General features: G+C 46.0%; 1 protein-coding gene across 1 annotated transcript in view; it reads left to right on the top strand.

The window, feature by feature from the left end:
- LOC136584888 (thiol S-methyltransferase TMT1A-like) overlaps nt 1-24895 on the top strand; it is a 64697-nt gene extending 39802 nt beyond the window's left edge. Inside the window, exon 3 of the mRNA XM_066584348.1 lies at nt 24408-24895. Within this exon, the coding sequence (XP_066440445.1) occupies nt 24408-24474 (67 nt within the window). The 3' untranslated portion in view covers nt 24475-24895. The remainder of the gene's footprint in view (nt 1-24407) is intronic.
- The last annotated feature ends 425 nt before the right edge of the window (nt 24896-25320 follow it).

Raw genomic sequence — 25320 nt, 5'->3', positions numbered from 1 at the left:
CGCCGTCCACTGCTGCCAATCCGAATCCTCTGTCTGCTGCTCCTCCTTCCTCCCAGCCTCCTCACTCCACTACAATAACACCTGCTCAGGAGCGGGAACACTCCCAGGAACTGTTCTCGGGCCCCTGCTTAGATTGGGCAGCAGCGGTTCCTCTCCCACCAGAGGAGTTTATCGTCACTGATGCCCAACCATTCGAAAGTTCCCGGGGTCCGGGGGAAGAGGCTGGGGACTTCCGCCAACTGTCTCAACAACTTTCTGTGGGTGAGGAGGACGATCAGACAGAGTTGTCTTGCAGTGAGGTAGTAGTAAGGGCAGTAAGTCCGAGGGAGCAGCGCACAGAGGATTCGGAGGAAGAGCAGCAGGACGATGAGGTGACTGACCCCACCTGGTGTGCAACGCTTACTCAGGAGGACAGGTCTTCAGAGGGGGAGTCAAGGGCATCAGCAGGGCAGGTTGCAAGAGGCAGTGCGGTGGCCAGGGGTAGAGGCAGGGCCAGACCGAATAATCCACCAAGTGTTTCCCAAAGCGCCCCCTCGCGCCATGCCACCCTGCAGAGGCCGAGGTGCTCTAAGGTCTGGCAGTTTTTCACAGAGACGCCTGACGACCGACGAACAGTGGTGTGCAACCTTTGTCGCGCAAAGCTCAGCCGGGGAGCCAACACCAACAGCCTCACCACCACCACCATGCGCAGACATATGATGGCCAAGCACCCCGCAAGGTGGGACGAAGGCCGTTCAGCGCCTCCGGTTTGCACCCCTGCCTCTCCCCCTGTGCCCCAACCTGCCACTGAGATGCAACCCCCCTCTCAGGACACAGGCACTACCGTCTCCTGGCCTGCACCCACACCCTCACCTCCGCTGTCCTCGGCCCCATCCAGCAGTGTAGTTCAGCGCACCGTCCAGCCGTCGCTTGCGCAACTGTTGGAGCGCAAGCGCAAGTACGCCGCCACGCACCCGCACGCTCAAACGTTAACCGTCCGCATAGCAAAATTCATCAGCCTTGAGATGCTGCCGTATAGGGTTGTGGAAACGGAGTCCTTCAAAAGTATCATGGAGGCGGCGGCCCCGCGCTACTCAGTTCCCAGTCGCCACTACTTTTCCCGATGTGCCGTCCCAGCCCTGCACGACCACGTCTCCCGCAACATTGTACGCGCCCTCACCAACGCGGTTACTGCCACGGTCCACTTAACTACGGACACGTGGACAAGCACAGGCGGGCAGGGCCACTATATCTCCCTGACGGCACATTGGGTGAATTTAGTGGAGGCTGGGACAGAGTCAGAGCCTGGGACCGCTCACGTCCTACCCACCCCCAGAATTGCGGGCCCCAGCTCGGTGGTGGTATCTGCGGAGGTATATGCTTCCTCCACTAAAGCACCCTCCTCCTCCTCCTCCTCCTCCTCCTCCTCTGTCTCGCAATCAAGATGTGTTAGCAGCAGCATGTCGCCAGCAGTCGGTGTCGCGCGGTGTGGCAGCACAGCGGTGGGCAAGCGTCAGCAGGCCGTGCTGAAACTACTCAGCTTAGGCGATAAGAGGCACACGGCCCACGAACTGCTGCAGGGTCTGACACAGCAGACCGACCGCTGGCTTGCGCCGCTGAGCCTCCAACCGGGCATGGTCGTGTGTGACAACGGCCGTAACCTGGTGGCGGCTCTGCAGCTCGGCAGCCTCACGCACGTGCCATGCCTGGCCCACGTCTTTAATTTGGTGGTTCAGCGCTTTCTGAAAAGCTACCCACGCTTGTCAGACCTGCTCGTAAAGGCGCTCCGGCTCTGTGCACATTTTCGCAAGTCCCACACGGACGCTGCCACCCTGCGCACCCTGCAACATCACTTTAAGCTGCCAGTGCACCGACTGCTGTGCGACGTGCCCACACGGTGGAACTCTACGCTCCACATGTTGGCCAGGCTCTATGAACAGCGTAGAGCTATAGTCGAATACCAACTCCAACATGGGCGGCGCAGTGGGAGTCAGCCTCCTCAATTCCTTTCAGAAGAGTGGGCCTGGTTGGCAGACATCTGCCATGTCCTTGGTAATTTTGAGGAGTCTACCCAGGTGGTGAGCGGCGATGCTACAATCATTAGCGTCACCATTCCTCTGCTATGCATCTTGAGAAATTCCCTGCAAACCATAAAGGCAGCTGCTTTGCGCTCGGAAACGGGGGCGGGGGAAGACAGTATGCCGCTGGATAGTCAGGGCACCCTCCTGTCTATTTCTCAGCGCGTACAGGAGGAGGAGGAGGAGCATGAGGAGGATGAGGAGGAGGGGGAAGAGACAGCTTGGGCCGCTGCTGACGGTACACCGGCTGATTGCCTGTCATCCTTTCAGCGTGTGTGGCCTGAGGAGGAGGAGGAGGATCCTGAAAGTGATCTTCCTAGTGAAGACAGCCATGTGTTGCGTACAGGTACCCTGGCACACATGGCTGACTTCATGTTAGGATGCCTTTCTCGTGACCCTCGCGTTGCACGCATTCTGGCCACTACGGATTACTGGGTGTACACACTGCTCGATCCACGGTATAAGGAGAACCTGCCCACTCTGATTCCCGAAGAGGAAAGGGGTTCGAGAGTGTTGCTATACCACAGGACCCTTGCGGACAAGCTGATGGTAAAATTCCCAGCCGACAGCGCTAGTGGCAGAAGGCGCAGTACCGAGGGCAAGGTAGCAGGGGATGTGCGTAGATCGAGCAGCATGTACATCCCAGGCAGTGCAACAGTCTTTAAGGGCCTGGCCAGCTTTATGGCTCCCCACCAAGACTGTGTCACCGCTCCCCAGTCACGGCTGAGTCGGCGGGAGCACTGTAAAAGGATGGTGAGGGAGTACGTAGCGGATCGCACGACCATCCTTGGTGACGCCTCTGCCCCCTACAACTACTGGGTGTCGAAGCTGGACACGTGGCCTGAACTAGCGCTGTATGCCCTGGAGGTGCTTGCTTGTCCTGCGGCTAGCGTCTTGTCGGAGAGGGTGTTTAGTGCGGCTGGGGGAATCATCACAGATAAGCGTAGCCGCTTGTCAACCGACAGTGCCGACAGGCTAACACTCATCAAGATGAACAAAGGCTGGATTTCCCCAGACTTCTGTTCTCCACCAGCGGACAGCAGCGATACGTAAGCAATACGTAGGCTGCACCCGCGGATGGAAGCTACGTTCTTTCTCACCATCCAAAACGGGGACATTTCTGCTTCATCAATCTGTGTCTAATATTCCTCCTCCTGCTCCTCCTCCTGAAACCTCACGTAATCACGCTGAACGGGCAATTTTTCTTAGGGCCACAAGGCTCACTCAAATAATTTTTCTGAACAATTTTTATAAGTTTCAATGCGCTTAAAAGCGTTGGAACTTTAACTAGAACCAATTTTTCGTTACACTGGGCTGCCTCCAGGCCTAGTTACCACTTAAGCCACATTAACCAAAGCGATTAATGGGTTTCACCTGCCCTCTTGGCTGGCCATGGCCAATTTTTGGGATGTACATTAGTACTGTTGATACAGCAATTTTTGTGGGCCCTCGCCTACAGTGTAATCAAATTAATTTTTAGCCCACCTGCATTACAGCTGACGTTACCTCAGCTGTGTTGGGCAATGCAATGGGATATTTTTATGTACCGCCGGTGGGTTCCAGGGAGCCACCCATGCTGTGGGTCCACAGGGAGTTGTAACTGCATGTGTCCACTTCTAAAGAACCCCAGTCTGACTGGGGCATGCAGTGTGGGCCGAAGCCCACCTGTATTACGCACGACATTACTACCTCAGCTGTGTTGGGCAATGCAATGGGATATTTCTATGTACCGCCGGTGGCTTCCTGGCACCCACCCAGGCAGTGGGTCCACAGGGAGTTTAACCTACATGTGTCCACTTGTAAAGAACCCCAGTCTGACTGGGGCATGCAGTGTGGGCCGAAGCCCACCTGCATTAAGCACGACATTACTACCTCAGCTGTGTTGGGCAATGCAATGGGATATTTTTATGTACCGCCGGTGGGTTCCAGGGAGCCACCCATGCTGTAGGTGCACACGGAGTTTTTAATACATCTGTACACTTCTAAAGAACCCCAGTCTGACTGGGGCATGCAGTGTGGGCCGAAGCCCACCTGCATTAAGCACGACATTACTACCTCAGCTGTGTTGGGCAATGCAATGGGATATTTCTATGTACCGCCGGTGGCTTCCTGGCACCCACCCATGCTGTGGGTCCACAGGGAATTATAAATGCATCTGTTTCCACTTATAAAGAAACCCAGTCTGACTGGGGCATGCAGTGTGGGCCGAAACCCACCTGCATTAACCCTTTCCAGTCCACTGTGTGACCTGTGAAGACATTAGGGTTTAAGGCTGTACAGCTCCGTTGTTGGTAGACGTCCGTCGGGGTTCTCTTACTGTATATTGCCAGCCTCTCTGCTGTCGGAGCCTATCCTACGTGTCAGCTCATGCAGTACTGGCTTTAGCCAGCATATAGCGCCGTTGTATAATGGCAAAAAAAGAATAAGCCCCCTAGGAAAACCATATACAAATTGGATTGGAAAGGGTTAAGCACAACATTACTACCTCAGCTGTGTTGGGCAATGCAATGGGATATTTCTATGTACCGCCGGTGGCTTCCTGGCACCCACCCATGCTGTAGGTGCACACGGAGTTTTTACTACATCTGTACACTTATAAAGAACCCAAGTCAGACTGGGGCATGCAGTGTGGGCCGAAGCCCACCTGCATTAAGCACGACATTACTACCTCAGCTGTGTTGGGCAATGCAATGGGATATTTCTGTGTACCGCCGGTGGGTTCCAGGGAGCCACCCATGCTGTGGGTCGACAGGGACTTCACAATAGGGAGTTGTACCTGCCTGTGTCTATGAATTAAAAAGCCCAGTCTGACTGGGGCATGCAGACACCTTGACAGAATGAATAGTGTGTGGCACATAGGTTCCCCATTGCTATGCCCACGTGTGCAGCTCCTGATGGCGGTGGCACAGGATTCTATTTCTCATTGCTTCTGTACAGCATTGTGGGCTATCGCCCCGCCCCTTTTAAAGAGGGTCGCTGCCTAGCCGTGCCAACCTCTGCAGTATGTGCCTGCGGTCCCTCGTCATGGCAGACGCAATTCTAAATAGACATGAGCGTGGTGTGGCATGAGGGCAGCTGAAGGCTGCCCAGGGACACTTTGGTGTGCGCTGTGGGGGGGAGGGGGGGCCGTTGGGCAGCATGTAACCCAGGAGAAGTGTCAGTGGAGTGTCATGCAGGCAGTGATTGTGCTTTGTTGGAGGTAGTGTGGTGCTTAGCAAAGGTATGCCATGCTAATGAGGGCTTTTCAGAAGTAAAAGTTGTTGGGAGGGGGGGGGCCCACTCTTGCCGGTATTGTGGCTTAATAGTGGGACCTGTGAACTTGAGATGCAGCCCAACATGTAGCCCCTCGCCTGCCCTATCCGTTGCTGTGTCGTTCCCATCACTTTGTTGAATTGCCCAGATTTTCACACATGAAAACCTTAGCGAGCATCGGCGAAATACAAAAATGCTCTGGTCGCCCATTGACTTCAATGGGGTTCGTTGTTCGAAACGAACCCTCGAGCATCGCGGGAAGTTCGTTCCGAATAACGAGCACCCGAACATTTTGGTGTTCGCTCATCTCTACTGCACATCATATGCAAAATCTATTCAATGTCAGTGGTTGATAAATTATCGGATCATCACAAAAACGATCTCTATCTGTCACGCAACACAGAAGTGTGTATACTAACACAAGTAGTTAGCCCAATACAGGCTCTGCTCCTGATGAACCGCGTATTTGTGGGGAAACGCGTCGAGCCCGAATTGAGCCCGAATTTGAGCTCGTACTGACAGACTCATTCGTATCTCTCGGATTATATCAAAATGATCTGAGTCTAACCGTATGGGTCTATCTATTTCTTTGGAGATCTTATTAATTGATCTACCTTGATCATCTATACTACTTGCAAATACAATATACTGAAGAGCTTTGTAGCTCACCCGTATTTTCTTGATCATACTTACTGATCATATGCACTATCTGTCAAGATCACAGGGTATTCCCATTATCTATAACCATTGGGACCTCTTGACTAAAAGATTATAAGAATTGTTGTGTGGAAGGGATATTGTGACATCCCTTTGTATTTATGTTATGTGAGTCTTTATAGCCCATATATGTCTTTTTAAAAAGGATCTTAATAAAAATTATTATTTTAGTCTATAACTGTGAAGGGCATAATTGTGTATACCTCTTTTAATGCACCAACAAACTTTACTTGCCCTTGTAGCAGCTGACTGGCATTAAAGGAGATGTCCCGAGGCAGCAAGTGGGTCTATACACTTCTGTATGGCCATAATAATGCACTTTGTAATATACATTGTGCATTAATTATGAGCCATACAGAAGTTATAAAAAGTTTTTTACTTACCTGCTCCGTTGCTGGCGTCCTCGTTCCCATGGAGCCGACTAATTTTTGGCCTCCGATGGCCAAATTAGCCGCGCTTGCGCAGTCCGGGTCTTCTGCAGTCTTCTATGGAGCCGAGAGCGGCTCCGTGTAGCTCCGCCCCGTCACGTGCCGATTCCAGCCAATCAGGAGGCTGGAATCGGCAGTGGACCGCACAGAAGAGCTGCGGTCCACGGAGGCAGAGGATCCCGGCGGCCATCTTCAGAAGGTGAGTATGAAGACGCCGGACCGCCGGGATTCAGGTAAGCGCTGTGCGGGTGGTTTTTTTAACCCCTGCATCGGGGTTGTCTCGCGCCGAACGGGGGGGGGGTTTAAAAAAAAAAAAACCCGTTTCGGCGCGGGACATCTCCTTTAATTGCTCCAGTTAAGTCTACAGTTAACTAGTACCGACAGGTCTTTTCCATATCACTTTTCCCTAGCAGTACCCATTTAGTGCATATTGGTGACATCCGTTTCTCCTGCCCATGTGCATAACCTTACATTTATCAATGTTGAACTTAATTTGCCATTTTTCTGCCCAAGCCCCCAGCTTATCTACGTCCATGTGTAGCCGCACATTGTCCTCCATTGTATTAATTATCTTGTATAATTTTGTGTCATCTGCAAATATTGATATTTTACTGTGCAGTCCCTCTGTCAGGTCATTGATAAATATATTGAATAGAATGGGGCCTAATACTGAACCCTGTAGCACCCCACTAGCAACAGTAGCCCAATCAGACTACAAACCATTTATTACCACCCTCTGCTTTCTATCTCCAAGGCAGTTTTTTAAGAAACTTCACACGTTTTCGCCCAGACCAAGCTGTCTCATGTTATATATTAACTAGAAATGAGCAAACCTACTCGGCCACGCCTCTTTTTCGCCCGAGCGCTGCGATTTTCGAGTACTTCCGTACTCGGGCGAAAAGATTCGGGGGGCGCCGTGGGTGAGTGGGGGTTTGCAGCGGGAAGTGGGGGGGAGAGGGAGAGAGAGAGGGCTCCCTCCTGTTCCCCGCTGCTACCCTCCGCTCCGCCACGCCTCCCCCCCCCCCCCCCGCCCCCTGGCGCCCCCCGAATCTTTTCACCCGAGTACGGAAGTACTCAAAAATCGTGGTGCTCGATCGAGTAATTACTCGAAACAAGTAGGTTCGCTCATCTCTAATATTAACCTATTATGCTGCACTGTATCAAATGCTTTAGAAATATTTAGATATACAAGATCAATAGACTCTTAGGTCCAGCCTAGAACTTACTTCATTGTAGAAGCTGATAAAATTGTCCGTCACATTCAGTTTGGTGTAATCAGAATGATCTCTCATTCATTTTATCATACAGCAAACCTTTATCATTCTAAATCAAAGGGTGTGCCTATCTTCTTAGACAATAAAAAAAAGTGTGCATCTTTTTTACAAAAACGTGTTCATAGAACATTAGCTCTGCTTTTTTATCTTATTTTTCCTATTCGAGCATACGCTATGGCGTCAATCGTTTCTTATCAAGGGTATTTCTACTGACTGTGTCACCACCAAATGAATGTCTAAAGCAGTTATGCTAGACCATGCCCATATCTAGAAACTACTTAATATAAAATATCTATGTGTAGCTGAAATACAAGTTTGTTCATATAAGCACATACAAAGATGGAGTCAGCCCTGTTACATAATTATATATATTCTCTAACATTTCCCCATTTTGTGACTGCTTCTGCTTTGTCTCATTATCCCATGCAAGCTATCTATTCTCCTCCCAAAACCATCCCTGTTCTACAGGGGCAGGTTGCCCTACCTAGCACTGAGAGATGGGTGTAAATGTTCTCCGGGTACTTTTAAAGATGTTCCCACCTCTCCGCCCATACATGTTAGTGATTCATGCGGAATGCACACTTTAGTAAGTGATCATCACTTTCTGCTTTGTTTTATTCAGCTCCATAGAGTATGATATGCATCATGGTGTTTCCTTCTTGGAGACGAAAATGGAGGATTGCCTTTCACTTAGGGGTCTTACAAATTCTGTATGTAAGAAAACAATTCCACAATGTTAAAAAAAACACAAAGTAGAAGTACAATTAACATAGAATGTAATAGCCAATCCAGCATTTTCTTTGCCGAGGGTGACCATCCTACAAAAATGGTGACCAATATCGGTCTGTATTTTTGTTGCTATGGATATTAGACCTTTTGAAGTTATAATTGTCTGTTTCTCAGTTCAATCAATGTGTGGTTCATCATTTGTAGGTGTTTTCAAGGTGTTTTGTTACCTTCATCAATTTGATAATATTTAATGATAATGAGATGTGAGACAATTGAAATACATCTGGGTGTTGGTGCAGAGCTACTCCTCGCTCTACATCAGGTAGGAACGTATATGTTCCATCTAACCAGTATAAAAGAGGAACATTTTTAAGACATTCGGAAAAGGGAAGGGTCAAGTCGTACATCTCTGTAGTGTTTGCGTTATTTGTTACTATGCACACATATTGTGGACCGATTTCTACAAACATGGTAAATGCGGGTGGCAATACGGTCCATTTACGTATACTTACAGAGTGTTGCAAAAGACATGTCTTGTATGCAACTGTGCCCTGTCTGCATACTAAACCATCCAATGCCTCCTCCCAATTTGCATCATTATGTGTATATTTTCTACTATCAATCATGGACCCTTAAAATTTGGGTAGGCAATATGGATATGGGTATATAGAAGGAACAAAAAATGTAAGGGAGAACTACTTACTTGCATATAAGGTAGGAATTCCCTATTGCAAAGTATACAAGTTGCAGTAGGTGTCCTGGCATTTCACAGTTTGTGGTTTGGGGGCTACATCAATGGGTTTAACATGTTTAAAAGATATTTCTCCACAGATGCTCATTATTGGTCATTAAGTTAGACTGAGCTTATATTAATATATCTACTAACACTACCAAACAATTTAAAATGCACAGCAAACCTAAAATTAAATATTTTTAACATATCTTTATCATAGTCCAACATTAAATATTGAGGGGAAAATATAAATGGCATCTGCACTGGGCCTTTAGATTTACTGCCTGAGCCAGATCTACTTCTGTCTGAGATACATTATTCTTCATTACCTCCATATCAATGGTGGTGTTGTATATGTAAGAGGTGACTGCTTAGGTGCTCTGAAGCAACTCCCTGTTGTGTGCGACAGAGCCACAATGGCCTCTTCGTGGCACTATTGCTATTTTTTTTTTCTTTTTAGAATTCGTGACGCCAGTGCTACATTAGCACAAGAATATTAAATGTTATGCAATTAAGAAATCACAAGAACCAGGGTTTAAGAAAAAAATTCTATAACTTTCTTTTCCATCTCCTTGTTGATGTCAGTAGTGATCATATATCAGTGGACACATACAAGCCTTTTAGTAAAAGCGGTTATTCTCTTTACATGTTAGTAGTATCATTACCAGGAATAATGTACATGGGATTCTTCAGATTACAGACAGAGGTGATGCTCAGGGTAACATACGACAGTGCTGGTAGTTTTCCTTGGGCCGGTTTAATGGCTCTTCAGTGATGTGGGCTGGGAGCAGTATACACCTTCGTTTTGGCCCAGGTTGGGGGGGTATTCCGTGGCTCAGGTGTCCGCAATTATAACTCTGCTCTGTATTTGGGGCCCTCTCCTCACGGTAAAAAGTTTACTTCTGTGTTTTGCCTATCGTGTCTTAGCCACCTCGCAGGGTCGATAGGGAAACATGGGCTACAAAACAACACAAATTGCGTTAATATTTGCGTTTATATTTAGCAACCCCCATTTTTGTTTTCCATATACATGCGATTTGTAGCACTTTTGCATCAAGAAAATCACGCAATTTTGTCGCCCATGTGAAAATGGCCTTAATCCCGCACCATACATCTATTGCCCGGAATTAAAGCCCAGGACCAAGCACCGTATATTTACCACGCTTATTGGATCAGAGACCGTGGCGGACATTGGAAATCTCTGTACCCCCATCACCATGAAGAGGACACTGAAGTCCATAAATGAGGAATGTACCTCAGCAAAAACAAAGTATGCGCATGCAAACAGACACAGATAAGTAAGCAGGCCTGCTAGGTGACGATTTCTATACATTATTCCTATCATCATTGGGGCTTTGCTGTAAGAGGAACTTTTATCTTTTCTCTTGTTGCGCACAAACTTTTCAGAACCTCTTTGTAAATACAGACCGTGAGAGGAGAGTCGCTGTTTTTTTGGTTGAATCATGCCTTTCTCTAGATACGTTACTTTCCTGTTGTACGGGTATTCTTCTAGATAAGTGTGCACCGACTGTATATTACTTACCATGTATGGCAAATAATGTGATCATTAGATAGCGATAGGCCTTATTTCTAAATGTTAAAGGGCTGCATAACAGTTACCTATCTTTCATTTATCTCGTTCAAGCATATCTACTTATTAGTAGTTGTAATAAAAAGATGTATTCCCCTTTAAGTGGCAACAAGAGGCCATAAAGTACTTGGGGGTGTTTGTTCCCACAAATCAATCAAGATTGTATACCCTAAATTATCAGGCACTACTGGAACGCACATTAAAGGACCTCTCTTCATACGCGAAACGAGGCTTATCATGGTTCGAGCGGATAAATGTGCTTAAAATGGATGTGCTGCCCAAGCACTTATATATCTTTCAAACTGTCCCTATAGTACCTCCTACATTTTCTTTTCAAATCACTGTGGTCGGCTATGATTAAATTTGTATAGGGTCGTCAGAGACCAAGGCTGGGGATTCCAAACCTTATTCCGCCCCAAAACAAATGGGGGGGGGGGTGGTAGGCCTGCCGAACTTTAGACTCTATCATGCAGCTGCAATTTTAACACACCTGATAGGCTGGCACCATCACGCTGCCCAAAAACAATGGGTGAATATAGAACAGGTAGAGTGCTCAATTCAATTAAAACTTCTCCTCTGAATTAGACCGTGTGACAGGGCCCAGGTCCTTACCCCCAACGACCTTTTGAAGGGGATACTTAGGTTATGGGACTTAAAAATAAGACAGCAGATATTATCACAGGTTAATGGTCCCCTTACACTGTTATTTTCTAACCCAGCATTCCCACCAGGCAATACACGGGAACACTTTTTGGGATGGGAGGCAAGTGAAAACACGCAGGTGCACCAGGTACAGAACGGCTCTCTGTTCCCGTTATTCCAAGAATTAAGGAGTAGATTCAGTGAGTGTGGCCTGTCTTGGTTGAAAATGAAAAGAGAGAAAAATGGCCCCAGCGCTCGCTGAAGAAAAATATTCCAATGTATATGGAAATAACTAGTTTATTTTGCAACGCGTTTCAGCCACTAATCGTGGCCTTTTTCAAGCATAAAAATCATTCATACACAAACAGTAAATATAAGTAAAACAAAACTTACAATCAAGAGGTTCATAGGTGCCTGCTGTCTTGGTTGAAGTTTTACCAATTCCGCTCCTTTCTCACCACTCAGGGGGAGGGAAGTCTGTTTGGGGCAGTGCTCACTCCCTTGAATGTCTGTTTTCATGCCGGACTCAGCCAACACATACAGTATCCCTGGTTTATGGTTTGTTGATAAGTAAGACCTATACCACAAAACCTAGCTTTAAATGGCCCTGGGAACAGGAACTGGGAGTTACAATACTGCAGAAGGACTGGCAGAATGCATTCATCTTTACCCATAAATTATCTATCGCCTGTGCTGCCCCAAAAAAAAAACCTACAAGATTATGACGAGATGGTAGAGATACCCAGTCTGCCTTCATGCCATGTTCCCTTTGGTGTCCGAGATGTGTTGGCGCTGTGGAACAGATAGGGGTACCATGGTGCATGTGGGGTGGAGCTGTAACCTGCTGTGTCCCTTTTGGGAAAAGGTAATCTATACATACAACAGAGTTAGTCTGCAAAAAATTGCCAATAGCCCCCAAATTGCCCTACTATCAATATTGCCTGGAACAATCGGCTCACGAAAAAGAGCCTACTTTGCTTCTGCCTGGCAGCTGCTAGGACGGTTGTTCCGCACCATTGGCGCTCTACACGAGTCCCCTCCTTATCTGAATGGCATCAGAAGATGTCGCACCTATGTCACATGGAAGAACTTTGCACAGAACACTCAGGGGACAGCGAGAAATTTATATCAGTATTGCAGTCTTGTTTGTCGTTCGAGAGCACTGCAGAGTTTCTGAACACTCTTGTGTAGAGGCCCCTGGGTGGGCTACGGGGGTGCATCAGGATCCGGTCGAGTGGAGGAGCCAGATAAATACTACCATTCCCACTATGGTTCTAAGGCACAAAATTTCCCTTCTCCTACTTTCCCTTTGTTTACCATGTCCCCCCACCTCCCTTTTTTGTTTTGTACTTCAATTGTCATTATTTGGGTGCCTTTCCCACCCTCCCTTTACTCCCTACTTTGTTTTTCTTTGTTGTCTAGAATTATCTTTTTCTGCATACAAAGACCACTGGGACCTTTTGCAGTGGATCAATTTTATGCTGAAACAGGTATACTACAACATTTTCCATGCTCACAGGTTTTCATAGTTCTCAGCATTGGTAACTAAGAGCACAACCTAATAATCCAACAATTTAAGGAGGTGGGAAGAATAAGAGTTAAGAGTATACTTCAGCTTATTGCCTGTTCAAATTGTTATTGTTTTAGTAATAATAATATAAATGTGTTTCTTAAATAAGTCTTAAATATATATAAAATTGAATGTATGTCTGTCTGCGTGCGTGCGTGCGTGTCTGCGTGTGTGTTTGTCCTTTATGCGCTACTACACCATTCATCCGATCGCCATGAAACTTTGGGAAGTTGTTAAGTACACTCCTGGGAAGATTATAGGCATAGTACAAATATCCTACGATAAATGGCGCGCGAGCGTCGTCGAAAGTTACGCCCCCCCCCCCCCACGTAGATCGAGTAAGTAAGCCACCTGCTATTGTGATGTCATCACTGATGTCATCAACATCGGACGCCCTTGAACATGCCCCAACATGTTCTATAAAGCTGCATTGTGATGTCATTAAGGCTGTATTATGACACGTACAGCTTGGAACCACTAGAGCACGCCAGCCAATTACCATTGGAGTTGGAAGTGGGTAAACAAGTACTAGGCTATCTTCCCAAGAAGCCACAGCAGCCGGATAAATTGTATGTTCCACCCAACGGCTATTTTATTCAGCCCGCAAGGGGGAAGCAGCGGCCTACAAAATCTAATTCTCTCATTTCCTGATGTCATAGATAGATAGATAGATAGATAGATAGATAGATAGATAGATAGATAGACTGTATGCAATGACACGTACAGCTTGAAACCATAAATACTAGAGCATGCCAGCCATTTACAGTCAGTCTCCATTGGAGTTGGAAGTGGGCAAACATGTACTAGGCCAGTGATGGCGAACCTTTTAGGGACCGAGTGCCCAAACTACAACCCAAAACCCACTTATGTATCGCAAAGTGCCAACACGTCAGGGGGCAGGGCTTATCACAACGTATGATTTTACCCCCGTCGTTCTAAAAAGGACAAGGCTGTTTCAGAATAGACCGGGTGCAGATTCTGACTGCTTTTTGGACGCGGAAATACTGCAGAATGTCCTCAGCGGAGATTTCTGTGGAAAATTCTGCAGCATTTCCGCATCTAAAAAGCAGTCAAAATCTGCACCCGGTCTATTCTGAAAGAGCCCTGCCCATTTCTGCCACATGTACACATACCCCAGCGGTAATAGTGACACCTTCACCCCAGCGATAATAGTGACATCCCACAGCAGTAATAATAGTGACACTCCCCCCATTAGTAATAAGAGTGACATACCCCAGCGGTCCCCCAGCAGTAATAATGCCCGCTCCCCCCCCCCCAGCGGTTCCCCCAGCAGTCATAATACCCCCCCCCCCCCAGTGGTCCACCAGCAGTCACAATGCCACCCCCAGCTGTCCGCCAGCAATAATAATGCCCCCCTCCCCCCAAGCGGTTCCCCCAGCAGACATAATGGCTCCCCCCCAGCGGTTCTCCTGGCAGTCATCATGCCCCCCTTCCCCCACAGAGATTTTCTTGGCAGTCACCATGCCCCCCCTCCCCCCAACGATTCTCCCAGCAGTCATGCCTCTGCTCCCCCGCCAGCGATTCTCCCAGCAGTCAGAATGTCTCCCACCCCCCCCCCCCCAGCGATTCTCCCAGCAGTCAGAATGTCTCCCATCCCCCCCCCAGCGATTCTCCCAGCAGTCAGAATGTCTCCGATCCCCCCCCCAGCGATTCTCCCAGCAGTCAGAATGTCTCCCATCCCCCCCAGCAATTCTCCCAGCAGTAAGAATGTCTCCCCCTCCCCCCCCCAGCAATTCTCCCAGCAGTAAGAATGTCTCCCCCCCCCCCCAGCGATTCTCACACAACGGCTATTTTATTCAGCCTGCAAGGGGGAAGCAGCGGCCTACAAAACCTCAGTGGTCCCCCCCCCCAGCGGTTCCCCCAGCAGTCATAATACCCCCCCCCCCAGTGGTCCACCAGCAGTCACAATGCCACCCCCAGCTGTCCGCCAGCAATAATAATGCCCCCCTCCCCCCAAGCGGTTCCCCCAGCAGTCATAATGGCTCCCCCCCAGCGGTTCTCCTGGCAGTCATCATGCCCCCCTTCCCCCACAGAGATTTTCTTGGCAGTCACCATGCCCCCCCTCCCCCCAACGATTCTCCCAGCAGTCATGCCTCCGCTCCCCCGCCAGCGATTCTCCCAGCAGTCAGAATGTCTCCCACCCCCCCCCCCCAGCGATTCTCCCAGCAGTCAGAATGTCTCCCATCCCCCCCCCCAGCGATTCTCCCAGCAGTCAGAATGTCTCCGATCCCCCCCCAGCGATTCTCCAAGCAGTCAGAATGTCTCCCATCCCCCCCAGCAATTCTCCCAGCAGTAAGAATGTCTCCCCCTCCCCCCCCAGCAATTCTCCCAGCAGTAAGAATGCCCCCCCCCCCCCCCAGCGATTCTCACACAATGGCTATTTTATTCAGCCTGCAAGGGGGAAGCAGCGGCCTACAAAACCTCAGTGGTCGCTGCTGCCGTCATCTATATATATAAAAACGAATGTATGTATGTATGTCTGTCTTCGCAGCAACGATGGCTATTTTATTCAGCCTGCAAGGGGGAAGCAGCGGCCTACAAAACCTCAGTGGTCGCTGCTGCCGTCATCTATATATATAAAAACGAATGTATGTATGTATGTCTGTCTTCGCAGCAACGCGCGACGGGTACGCTAGTATATATATATATATATATATATATATATATATATTCATATATCCACCTTCATAGAAAACAGCTAGCAGTGAAATGGTTAACTAGTTCAATAATGTACACTATGTGTGTGTTGCATTCTTGTGCTGGTATCTCCAACACACTGCTACACACAGTTCCCAGGACTTGGCACTATCTACAGATGTGTTTCTTTTGAGAAAGACCTGCAATGCCCACCGCTCATAAGAGGGGGTTTGCTCCTTATCCCCTCCCTTTGATTCCTTGGTTGCAGATTGGAATATTAATAAAATCTATGCTACATGGGTATATAGGAATTACATGTTCACATAGCAACATACATCTGGGGGCTAAACATATGTTAATCATCAGCGTCATTACATACTAGGCCAATCATGAGTTGTTATAATGTTGGGAGGGGTATGCATGTAATTGTTGCGTCATATTCAGTATAACTGTATTTTACTTCCTTTCAATAAACCAGAAGGGTATAGGGGTTGATGGACAGCATCTGTGAGTTCGAATACATATATTCATGCATGAAGCTTCTCATTATAACTAGAGATGAGCAAGCATACTCGTTAAAGACAAATACTCGAGCGAGTATTGTCCTTTTCGAGTACCTGCCCGCTAGTGAGAAAAGATTTGGGGGGCGGCGGGGGAGAGCGGGGGGAACGGGGGGGAGATCTCTCTCTCTACCCCTGCTCCCTCCTGCTCACTCCCGCAACACAGCGCTCACCCCCGCCGGCACCTGAATCTTTTCTCACGAGCGGACAGGTACTCGAAAAGGACAATACTCACTCAAGTATTTGTCCTTAACGAGTATGCTTGCTCATCTCTAATTATAACCAATCTGAAGCAAACAAGTGAAATCTTCTAGAATATGATTTATTCCCATAACATTATATTTCTGAGTTATATACGTATTATTAGGTCCTGCGTGACCCTTGATGGAGAATTTGTACTGCATTTTTGCAAACATTGTACCTAATAAAAACGGATTAAACATAAAAAGATAGATTTTTGTAGTCTGGTGTCCAACTCGTATCCAGAACCTGTGTTGCACCACCATCAGCGACACTGGCTAGGGTAGAAAGGTGTTAGGATACACAGTCCATTGCAGCTTGCTACATATGAAGTTCTGTAGCCACATAACGGTCACAGTGCCCATGCTGACACCTACAATGGGCATGTGAGCTTCAGGACTGGTCCATGGAGCAATAGAAAGTGGCCTGTTAGTATGAAACAAGTTTTATTTTTCATCTTGTGTAAAGCAGGGTGCATCTGTATCACTTACCAATGTATCCAGGTATAATGTGCCTCTTAATGGACTGTAAAAGTTTAGTACCGTGTTACCTAGTAGAGCAAAATGTGATTGTTCTCAGTAAAAGAAACCAAGTTATCTTGTAGATATGATACCTGTTTAATGGCTAAAGACGCATTTGTATAAATGCATATACACATAATATTAATATAAATGCTTCTGCAGATCTGTTCCATTATGCCTGAGGAAGAACCCTGAGTAGGTTCGAAAGCTCGCTATTATTACATCATGAATTTTTGTTTAGCCATTTAAAGGTATCATATCTACAAGATTACTTGGTTTCTCTTACTGAGAGCAATCACCTCTTAATGGACTATAACTGTCTGTGCTACAATTTATTTGCTTATTTATTTTTAATAGCTAAAGATTATTGTCAAAGTTATTACACTCATTAAATCTGGCTGCATTGGTGCCTCGGGAGAGAGTTGGCTCCAGGATGCACTATGGAATGAAGGTGAGCCAGCAGAAGCAGTTTGTTGACTTAGTCTCCAAATTTCCCAGATGTCAATCTGATGGAGCATCTTCAGAATGTTGTGGAAAATCATGTCCAACCTGTAGAGGTCACACCTTGCAATTTGAAGGCCTTCAAAGACCTATTGCTAACATCTTGATGTCGGATAACACAGGATACCTTCAAAGGGCTTTTAGAATTCATGCCTGGATGGATCACAGCTATTTTGGTAGAACAAGGTACATCTATACAATATTAGTCAGGTGGTTTTTATTATCAGTACCGGGTTAGTATTACATAGTCCTACTTTAAGAATCACTATGAGTGGCATTTAACCCCTTCATGACATGGCCTATTTTGGCGTTGAGGACCAAGCGATTTTTTGGTATTTTTCCATCTCCATTTTTCAAAAGCCATAACTTTTTTATTTTTCCGTGGACGCGGCCGTATGAGGGCTTGTTTTTTGCGTGGCGAACTGTAGTTTTTATCGATGCCAATTTTGGGTACATAGACTATATTGTAAAATTTTTTTATTTTTTTTTAATGATAGCAGAGAGAGAAAACGCATCAATTCTGCCATAGATTTTTTTATTTTTTTTTTACACCGTTAATCATGCAGCATAAATGAGACTTTCCATTTTTTCTGCAGACCGGTACGGTTACAACGATACCAAAATTCTAACATTTTTTTTAGGTTTTCCCACTTTTCTGCAATAAAAACCCTTTTTTTGGAAATCTTTTTTCTATTCTAAATTGCTGCATTCAAAGTCATGTAACTTTTTTATTTTTTGATGTACAGAGCTCTATGAGGGCTTATTTTTTGAGAGATGAGCTGTAGATTTTATTGGTACCATTTTGGCGTACATACGACTTTTTTGATCATTTTTATTGCGTTTTTAGTGAGGCAAAATGCTAAAAATGAGCATTTTGCCTCAGTTTTTTTAGCTTTTTTTTTAGCGTTTTTTTCGGTGCACAGTCAAAAGCATGTGCAACTTATTGTACGCATCGTTACGGACGCGACAATACCAAATATGTGGGGTTTTACCTTTTTTTATGCTAATCTGAGAAAAAGCATAAAAAATGGTTTTTTTACTCTTTTTTTTACATTTTTTTTAATTCATTTTTTAAATCTTTCTTTTTTTTACACTGTTTGTGTCCCTCTGAGGGACTTTAATCACTGCCCTGATGATCGCTGTTATAAGGCATGGGAGAGCTACTGCTCTCCCATGCCTTATCGCTCATACAGCGATCTCAGGCATAGGCAATACAGGACGCCAGTGTCTGGCGTCCTGTTGCCATGGTGACAGGCCGGGCTCTCGTGATGACATCGCGAGTTCCGGCCGGAGACACAGAGGGAGCCGCGCTCCCGCTGTGAACTCTTTCCCTGCCGCGATCTACTTAGATCGCGGCAGGGAAGGGGTTAACAGTGGCGGGCGCATCTCCGATGTCCCCCCGCTGCTGCAGCGAGACGCCGGCTGTGACTGACAGCCGGCTCCCGCTGCGGGATAGCGCTGGATCATATGTGATCCCGCGCTATCTCCAGGACGTAAGTTTACGCCCTGTTGCGGGAAGTACCAGGCTGCCAGGACGTAAACTTACGCCCTGCAGCGGGAATGGGTTAAAGGAGTATTTCCCCCTCAGCTTTTCACAACCAAGATATAAAGCCACTGCTATAGTTACCGGCCACCAAGCTGGTAGTTACAAAAACAACAGAGTGCTCCAGCCCAGCGCTGTTTCCATAGCCCGATTGCAGTGAATGGGAGCTACGGAAACAGCATCACATGGAGCGCTACACTGTTTCCGCAATCCGGGACGTTATGAAATAGCATAGCGCACTTTGCTACACTGTTTCCATAACTCTTATTCACTAGTTAACGCAATGATAATGACTGTTCTCTTCTGCATTCATGGGGCTGAATTAGACTGTGTTCACACAATGCAGATGAACTGTTGTTGAGGTCTTCCTGCGATGCCATTGGAACTGTGCCAACATAAAGGTTGATGTGAATTTGTAAGTGATTCTTGCTAAAAGCAGTTTGATTTTTAATGGTCGAGCAGTAAACTGCTGTTTTACTGAATGAACACTAACAATATTGGATTTAGCTGTAATTAATTTAAAACCCTGTTGATTTGCATGTTGGTGCAGTTACTGCAAAGGTGCGATTGCAATATGTGAACCCAGCCTGAATTTAGTCTTAGTTTAATGACACTTCATTCTGTTAATTATGGAACATTACAGCTGCCATAAAGCACGCATATCCTGCTTTAGGCTGCCTGCAGACGGGCGGAAATTCCGTGGCGGGATTTCCCGCGGAATTTCCGCCCCTGGAAGCTGCCATAGGATTGCGTTAACAAACGCAATCCTATGCAGACGGACGCGATTTGGCCGCGCGAAATCTCACGTGACAAACAAATCGCGGCACCGGCCTCCAGCTCCGCTCTGCGCATGCGTCGGCTGCCCGGCAGCTGGCACATGAAAGAGCCTGGGCCGCGGGTGCAGGTGAGTGCCACGCTGCTCTCTGCAGACGTTCGGGTCGGGTCCCGCTGCGAGAATTCTCGCAGCCGGATTCAACCAGGCCGTCTGCAGGTGGCCTTAATGAGTATACAGGAAGGATCAGTGTATCTCCAATATGGCCGTAGCTAGGAAAGTTTTTAAAAAATGGCTACAACATTTAGCAAAACATATACATTTTTCTGTTCTACAGACTTGCATCTATTTAATAAAACTAAGGCTGAATGCACACGGTGGGTCAGATTCCACAGCAGAATCTGAGCCAATGCCCAGCCAGTGACCCCTGCGTACCTGTCCGGGTTCCTCATAATCTGTATTGTGGATGTGCCAACGAGCGCACATGTGCAGTATAGTTTATGCCGCGCCATCGCTAGGGCATGACGCGGATTCCGTGGTCCGCCCGCAGTGTCAGCTACGGACAAGCTGCAGATCAAACGGCTTCCATTGACATCAATGGAAGCCGTCTGAGCGGAATCCGTGCTGAAATAGAAAATACTGCGATCTTCTCTCAGCAAGCGGAAAATCGCAATTGATTTCTGCTCATGGACAGGGAAAAGCAATTTTCAATAGCATGTTAATGAGTAGTATTTGCTGTGGAATCCGGAGGCGGACGTCCACTCCAGGTTCCGCAATGCAAATCCGGCTGTGTGCACCCGGCCTAAAATGAAATACATGAGATTGTCATAAAGACCTGAGTATTCATAAGAATGCCCTGTCAGCAGGATTGTCCTTTCACTGTATAAACCAATGTGAATGAGAAACATGGCACAGAATAGGTAAACGAGTTTAGTTCTGTTAAACACACATTTTATGTTTCAAAGGTCTGTTGAGGAACAATTTTGGCTGTTTTCAGAGAGCGCAACTCAACATGAAATTGTACTTATAGATTCTACAACTAAATTACTCCACCCCTGGTGCTCTGATACTTTCTGTATCTTGGTGACCAAGCCTGTTGGTGAATATTCATGCACTTTCACTATACAATATCACTGTTTTCATGATAAATTTCCATTATTCTATATCACACATTCCTTGGTAAGGAACCACCAGTAGTATATCAGTGGCGGTTTTGCCACTGATGAGCTGTTTGCCGAGCTGGTGTGTTCATGCAGGAAGCAGACAACTCCGTTCCAACAAAAGTGGTCAGGTTTGGTATTGCAGCCAAAGTTCCCATTGAAGTGAATGGAAACTATGCCTGTAATACCAAGCCTGGTCACTGCAGGCATAACAAAGCTGCCTGCTTCCTTGATAAATCAGCTGAGTGAATGTGCACATCGACCTGGTGAACAGCTAATTAACAGGGGTCCCGGGTGGTGGACCGCCACCAATTTACTATTGACTCAATTTACTCAATCCATCAACCAGCCCGGGCTCTCCGCTCTGCTAATGAAACCAGACTGAGCGCCCCTTTAATTCGAACTTCTCATTCCCGCCTCCAAGACTTCTCCAGAGCAGCACCGGTCCTCTGGAACGCACTACCAAAGGCAACCCGAGCAATCCAGGACTCGCAGAACTTCAGGCGTGCTCTAAAAACGCACCTCTTCAGGGAGGCATACCGCATTCCCTAAACAAACCTCTCTGTACTCCGCCTGATAACATGCTCCCTGACCTACTGACTGCAATCCCTGCTAGCCATCATAAACCGCTCCTGCAGTCACACCGTTTCTGCCGTCACACGGCTAAATGTCTGACCATTGTCTATGTGTATAGCATCGCTCACTCTCCACCTCGCCATACCGCGCACATCTCCAGCCCTTTACCTTCTGTATCACCCCATTACTTGTAGTATGTAAGCTCGTTGGAGCAGGACCCTCACCCCTATTGTTTCCATCAACTGATTACTATATGTAACCGTGGTTCTGTAATGTTTGTATTTTGTCTTTCTGTATTCCCCTCTGTCTATGTAAGCGCTGCGGAATATGTTGGCGCTATACAAATAAAGATTATTATTATTATTATTATTATTGATTGCCTGTCCCAAGAATAGGCCATCAATCGTTTACAACTAGACAATCCCTTTAATGCAGATCCTAAGGATAGGTGGAAATTTATAATCATGCATCTAAGGGAAAATTTAATTTTCACAATGTTTTTAACCCCTTCCCGCTCCAGGACGTACATTTTCGCGGGGCGACCTCTCTGCATACAGTGCGGGCGTCAGCTGTTTACTACAACTGACACCCGCGGGCAATATCTAACAGCGGCATTTAAATTCCCCGAACAATGTTTGGGGGTCCCGCACCCCCCCCCCCAGCGGTAAGATCGGGGGAGCCGTGCAGGTGTCATGGCAGCCGGGGGCCTTTGGAAAGGCCCCTAGGGCTGCCTTAGCAGACTGCCTATCAAATGGCAGTATGACGTAATGCTCTAGCATTACGTCATACTGCAGGAGCGATCAAAGCATCGCTGGTTGTAGTCCCCCAGGGGGACTTTAAAGTAAAGTTTAAAAAAAATCAATAAAGTTTTATTAATTGTAAAAAAAAACAAAATGTTATAAAAGTTTGAATCACCCCCCTTTTGCCATATCGATTATTAAAAAATCTAAATCATAAAAAAAAGTACATGTTTGGTATCGCCGCGTCCGTAAAAGTCAGATCTATCAAAGCAGCACATTATTTTTCCCGCACAGTGAAAGTCGTCCGAAAAAAAAAAAAAAGAACGCCAGAAATGCACTTTTTCAGTCACCCTGTCTCCCATAAAAAATGCAATAAAAAGCGATTACAAAGTCATATATATTCCAAATTAGTACTATCGGAAACTACAGGGCATCCCGCAAAAAATGAGCCCTTGCAGAACTACGTCAACGGAAAAATAAAAAAGTTATTGTGCGCACAAGATGACGGCAGAAAATAATTGAAAAAAATTAAATGTCTTTGAAAAAAAAAGTGCAGTATAGTAAAAAAAAAAACTATACAAGTTTGGTATCGTAGCAATCGTACCGAGCCATAGAATAAAGTTATCATGTCGCTTTTGTTTTAGTTTGTGCGCCGTAAAAACAAGATGCACTGAAAGATGTCGTAATGTTGTTTTTGAAAAATTTTACTCCACTTATAATTTTTTAACGTTTTTCGGTACATTATATGGTACTTTAAATAGCCCCATTAAAAACTACAACTCGTCCCACAAAAAACAAGCCCTCATACAGCGATGACGATGGATAAATAAAGGAGTTATGATTTTTTTAAAGGGGGGAGGAAAAAACGAAAACGAAAAAAAAAGGTCCGCATCATGAAGGGGTTAAAGGTCTTCAAGTCTGGATTTTATATTATCTTATGCACAAAGGGGCCCTTTAAACCAGAGACAGAAACAGAAGTACACTGTACTCCAGTGCTGCACAGCTTGTGTCTTTAGGGCTACATGCGGCCTGCAATGCCCTTCTGTGTGGCTCCTAACCATCTGATCGCAGACATGACAGGATGAGGGTAGATCCTGTAGCTTAGAGCCCATCCTGTTCTTTCTTTTTTTATATGCAAATGAATCACGCCATTTTTTTGGTTTTTATATGTATGTATGTATGTATACTTGTGTGTGTGTGTATATATATATATATATATAATACCGCAACGCCCGTGGACAGGGGGCCTAAAAGGGGAACAGTTTTTTAACAGAATAGATTATACTGGATCATAATAGTTACATTCATATACACTGAATGGCCACTTGATATATCCTTTTACCTTCAGGACTGCAGCAATTTGTTGTGGCATCCACCACAGGTATCAGAGGGCCCAAGGTGTTCCAAAAACATTGCCCACTCCATTACTGCACCTCCACTAGCATGAACTGTTGATACTTCTCAGAAAGGGTTGATTGATTCATGCTGCATTCATTTTACTCTATCATATAGTACAACAGAAATCTGGATTCATCTGATCGGGCAGTGTTTTCCCGCTGCTCAGTGATCCCATTTTTGTGCTCATTTGCCCACTGGAGTTTTGGCTCTTTGTTTTCTCTGACAGCAATATCCTTCATACTAGTTATCTACTGTTATGGCCCATTTGAGCTTATGAATGATGATTGTGTACCTCCTGCCATCAGAACAATTCTTGAACTCCTTCTCCGACCCCTTTTGTCAGCGAGCAGTTTACATCCACAGGATCCCTTTTTGCCGGATGTTTTGCCTCGATCACACCATTCTCATATACTCTCAAACCCACAAGGTTTCCAGTTGTGTAAATACTGTCCTCAGCTAGTTTGGTACTATTGACCAGGTCTTGTTAGACTTTGATCAGATTGTTTGTTTGATTTTCTCATTCTAATGTGAAACCGATCCACTGATTTTATGCTGCACTCTGAGGTCCTGGGACTAATTTCCATACCGCGAAGCTCCAAATGTGAAGGGGCAGGTGTCTCAAATAAAGTGGCCATGCACATTGGGTTTGCATTTCATGCCATACGATCTACCATTAAGATATTAATCTTTTATTTTTTTTATTGTAAGGTGGAGCTTTCTACTTCATAGAACATGTGGCTGCCGTAGATGACTCCAGTTGGATTAGTTTTTTTTCAGAAAGCCCTGAATCCCTCCTGGAAGTTGATTTTTGATGGATGTAGCATAAGAAAATCCACTTGGAATGACCTGGAAAATGCTAAATTCTCAGAGTTAAACCTTCGCCACATAACAGCCCCTGTGTCTTTGAAGCTCATTGGTCCTCATATTATTGGATATGCTGTGAAATAAATACATATATTGTATCACTCTGGGGAAAATGTTACTCCTTCACAAGATTTCCCCATTGTTACCATTAAAATAAAATACATTTTAGTAAAGTCTTCTTCGTATATTGGTATAGTTTGTCTTCTCTGAGTATTATAGCGGACATAATATACAAGGCGATTCAAAAGGGCCACCCAGAATATGTACCGAACAAAGAAAAGATACAAGTAGAAAACTTTGTAGAACACATAGATGGGGAAAACGTTTTAGCACTATGGTGGTGTATGTCAACCACTTCATCAGCAATCGATTGGTGCACTCATTGTTTCATCATTTGCAACCATTTTTGAGTTGTGATGTCATGTTGAGTTTTAATAAAGTGTTTTTTCTTGTTGTTTTTTTTAATTCCGTGGTATTGAAAACGCTAATCGCATGTGTTTTGAGGTACCAGAAGATGCCGTTAACAAACCAGGACAGAATTGAGATCATCCTGATGGTCGAAAACAGAAGAACTAGAGAACCTGACTCATTCCACATCTCTTGGTGCTTTTCTGTGGACTCTTCATGAAAACAGCTACCACAGTTGTTGACATCTGGGGATAGGAAACACCGATCAGAAGACCAGTTCTCAATTTGTCTCTGACAGTTCCTGCTGTCTTCCTGGGTCTTCTTAAATGAAATCCTTGGCCACCTGTTGTGAACTTCTGTCACCGACCATCAGGAGGATTTCAATT

Source organism: Eleutherodactylus coqui, chromosome 1, assembly GCF_035609145.1.
Source record: "Eleutherodactylus coqui strain aEleCoq1 chromosome 1, aEleCoq1.hap1, whole genome shotgun sequence".
NCBI classification, from domain to species: domain Eukaryota; kingdom Metazoa; phylum Chordata; class Amphibia; order Anura; family Eleutherodactylidae; genus Eleutherodactylus; species Eleutherodactylus coqui.
This window is presented reverse-complemented; position numbering and strand designations above follow the sequence as displayed.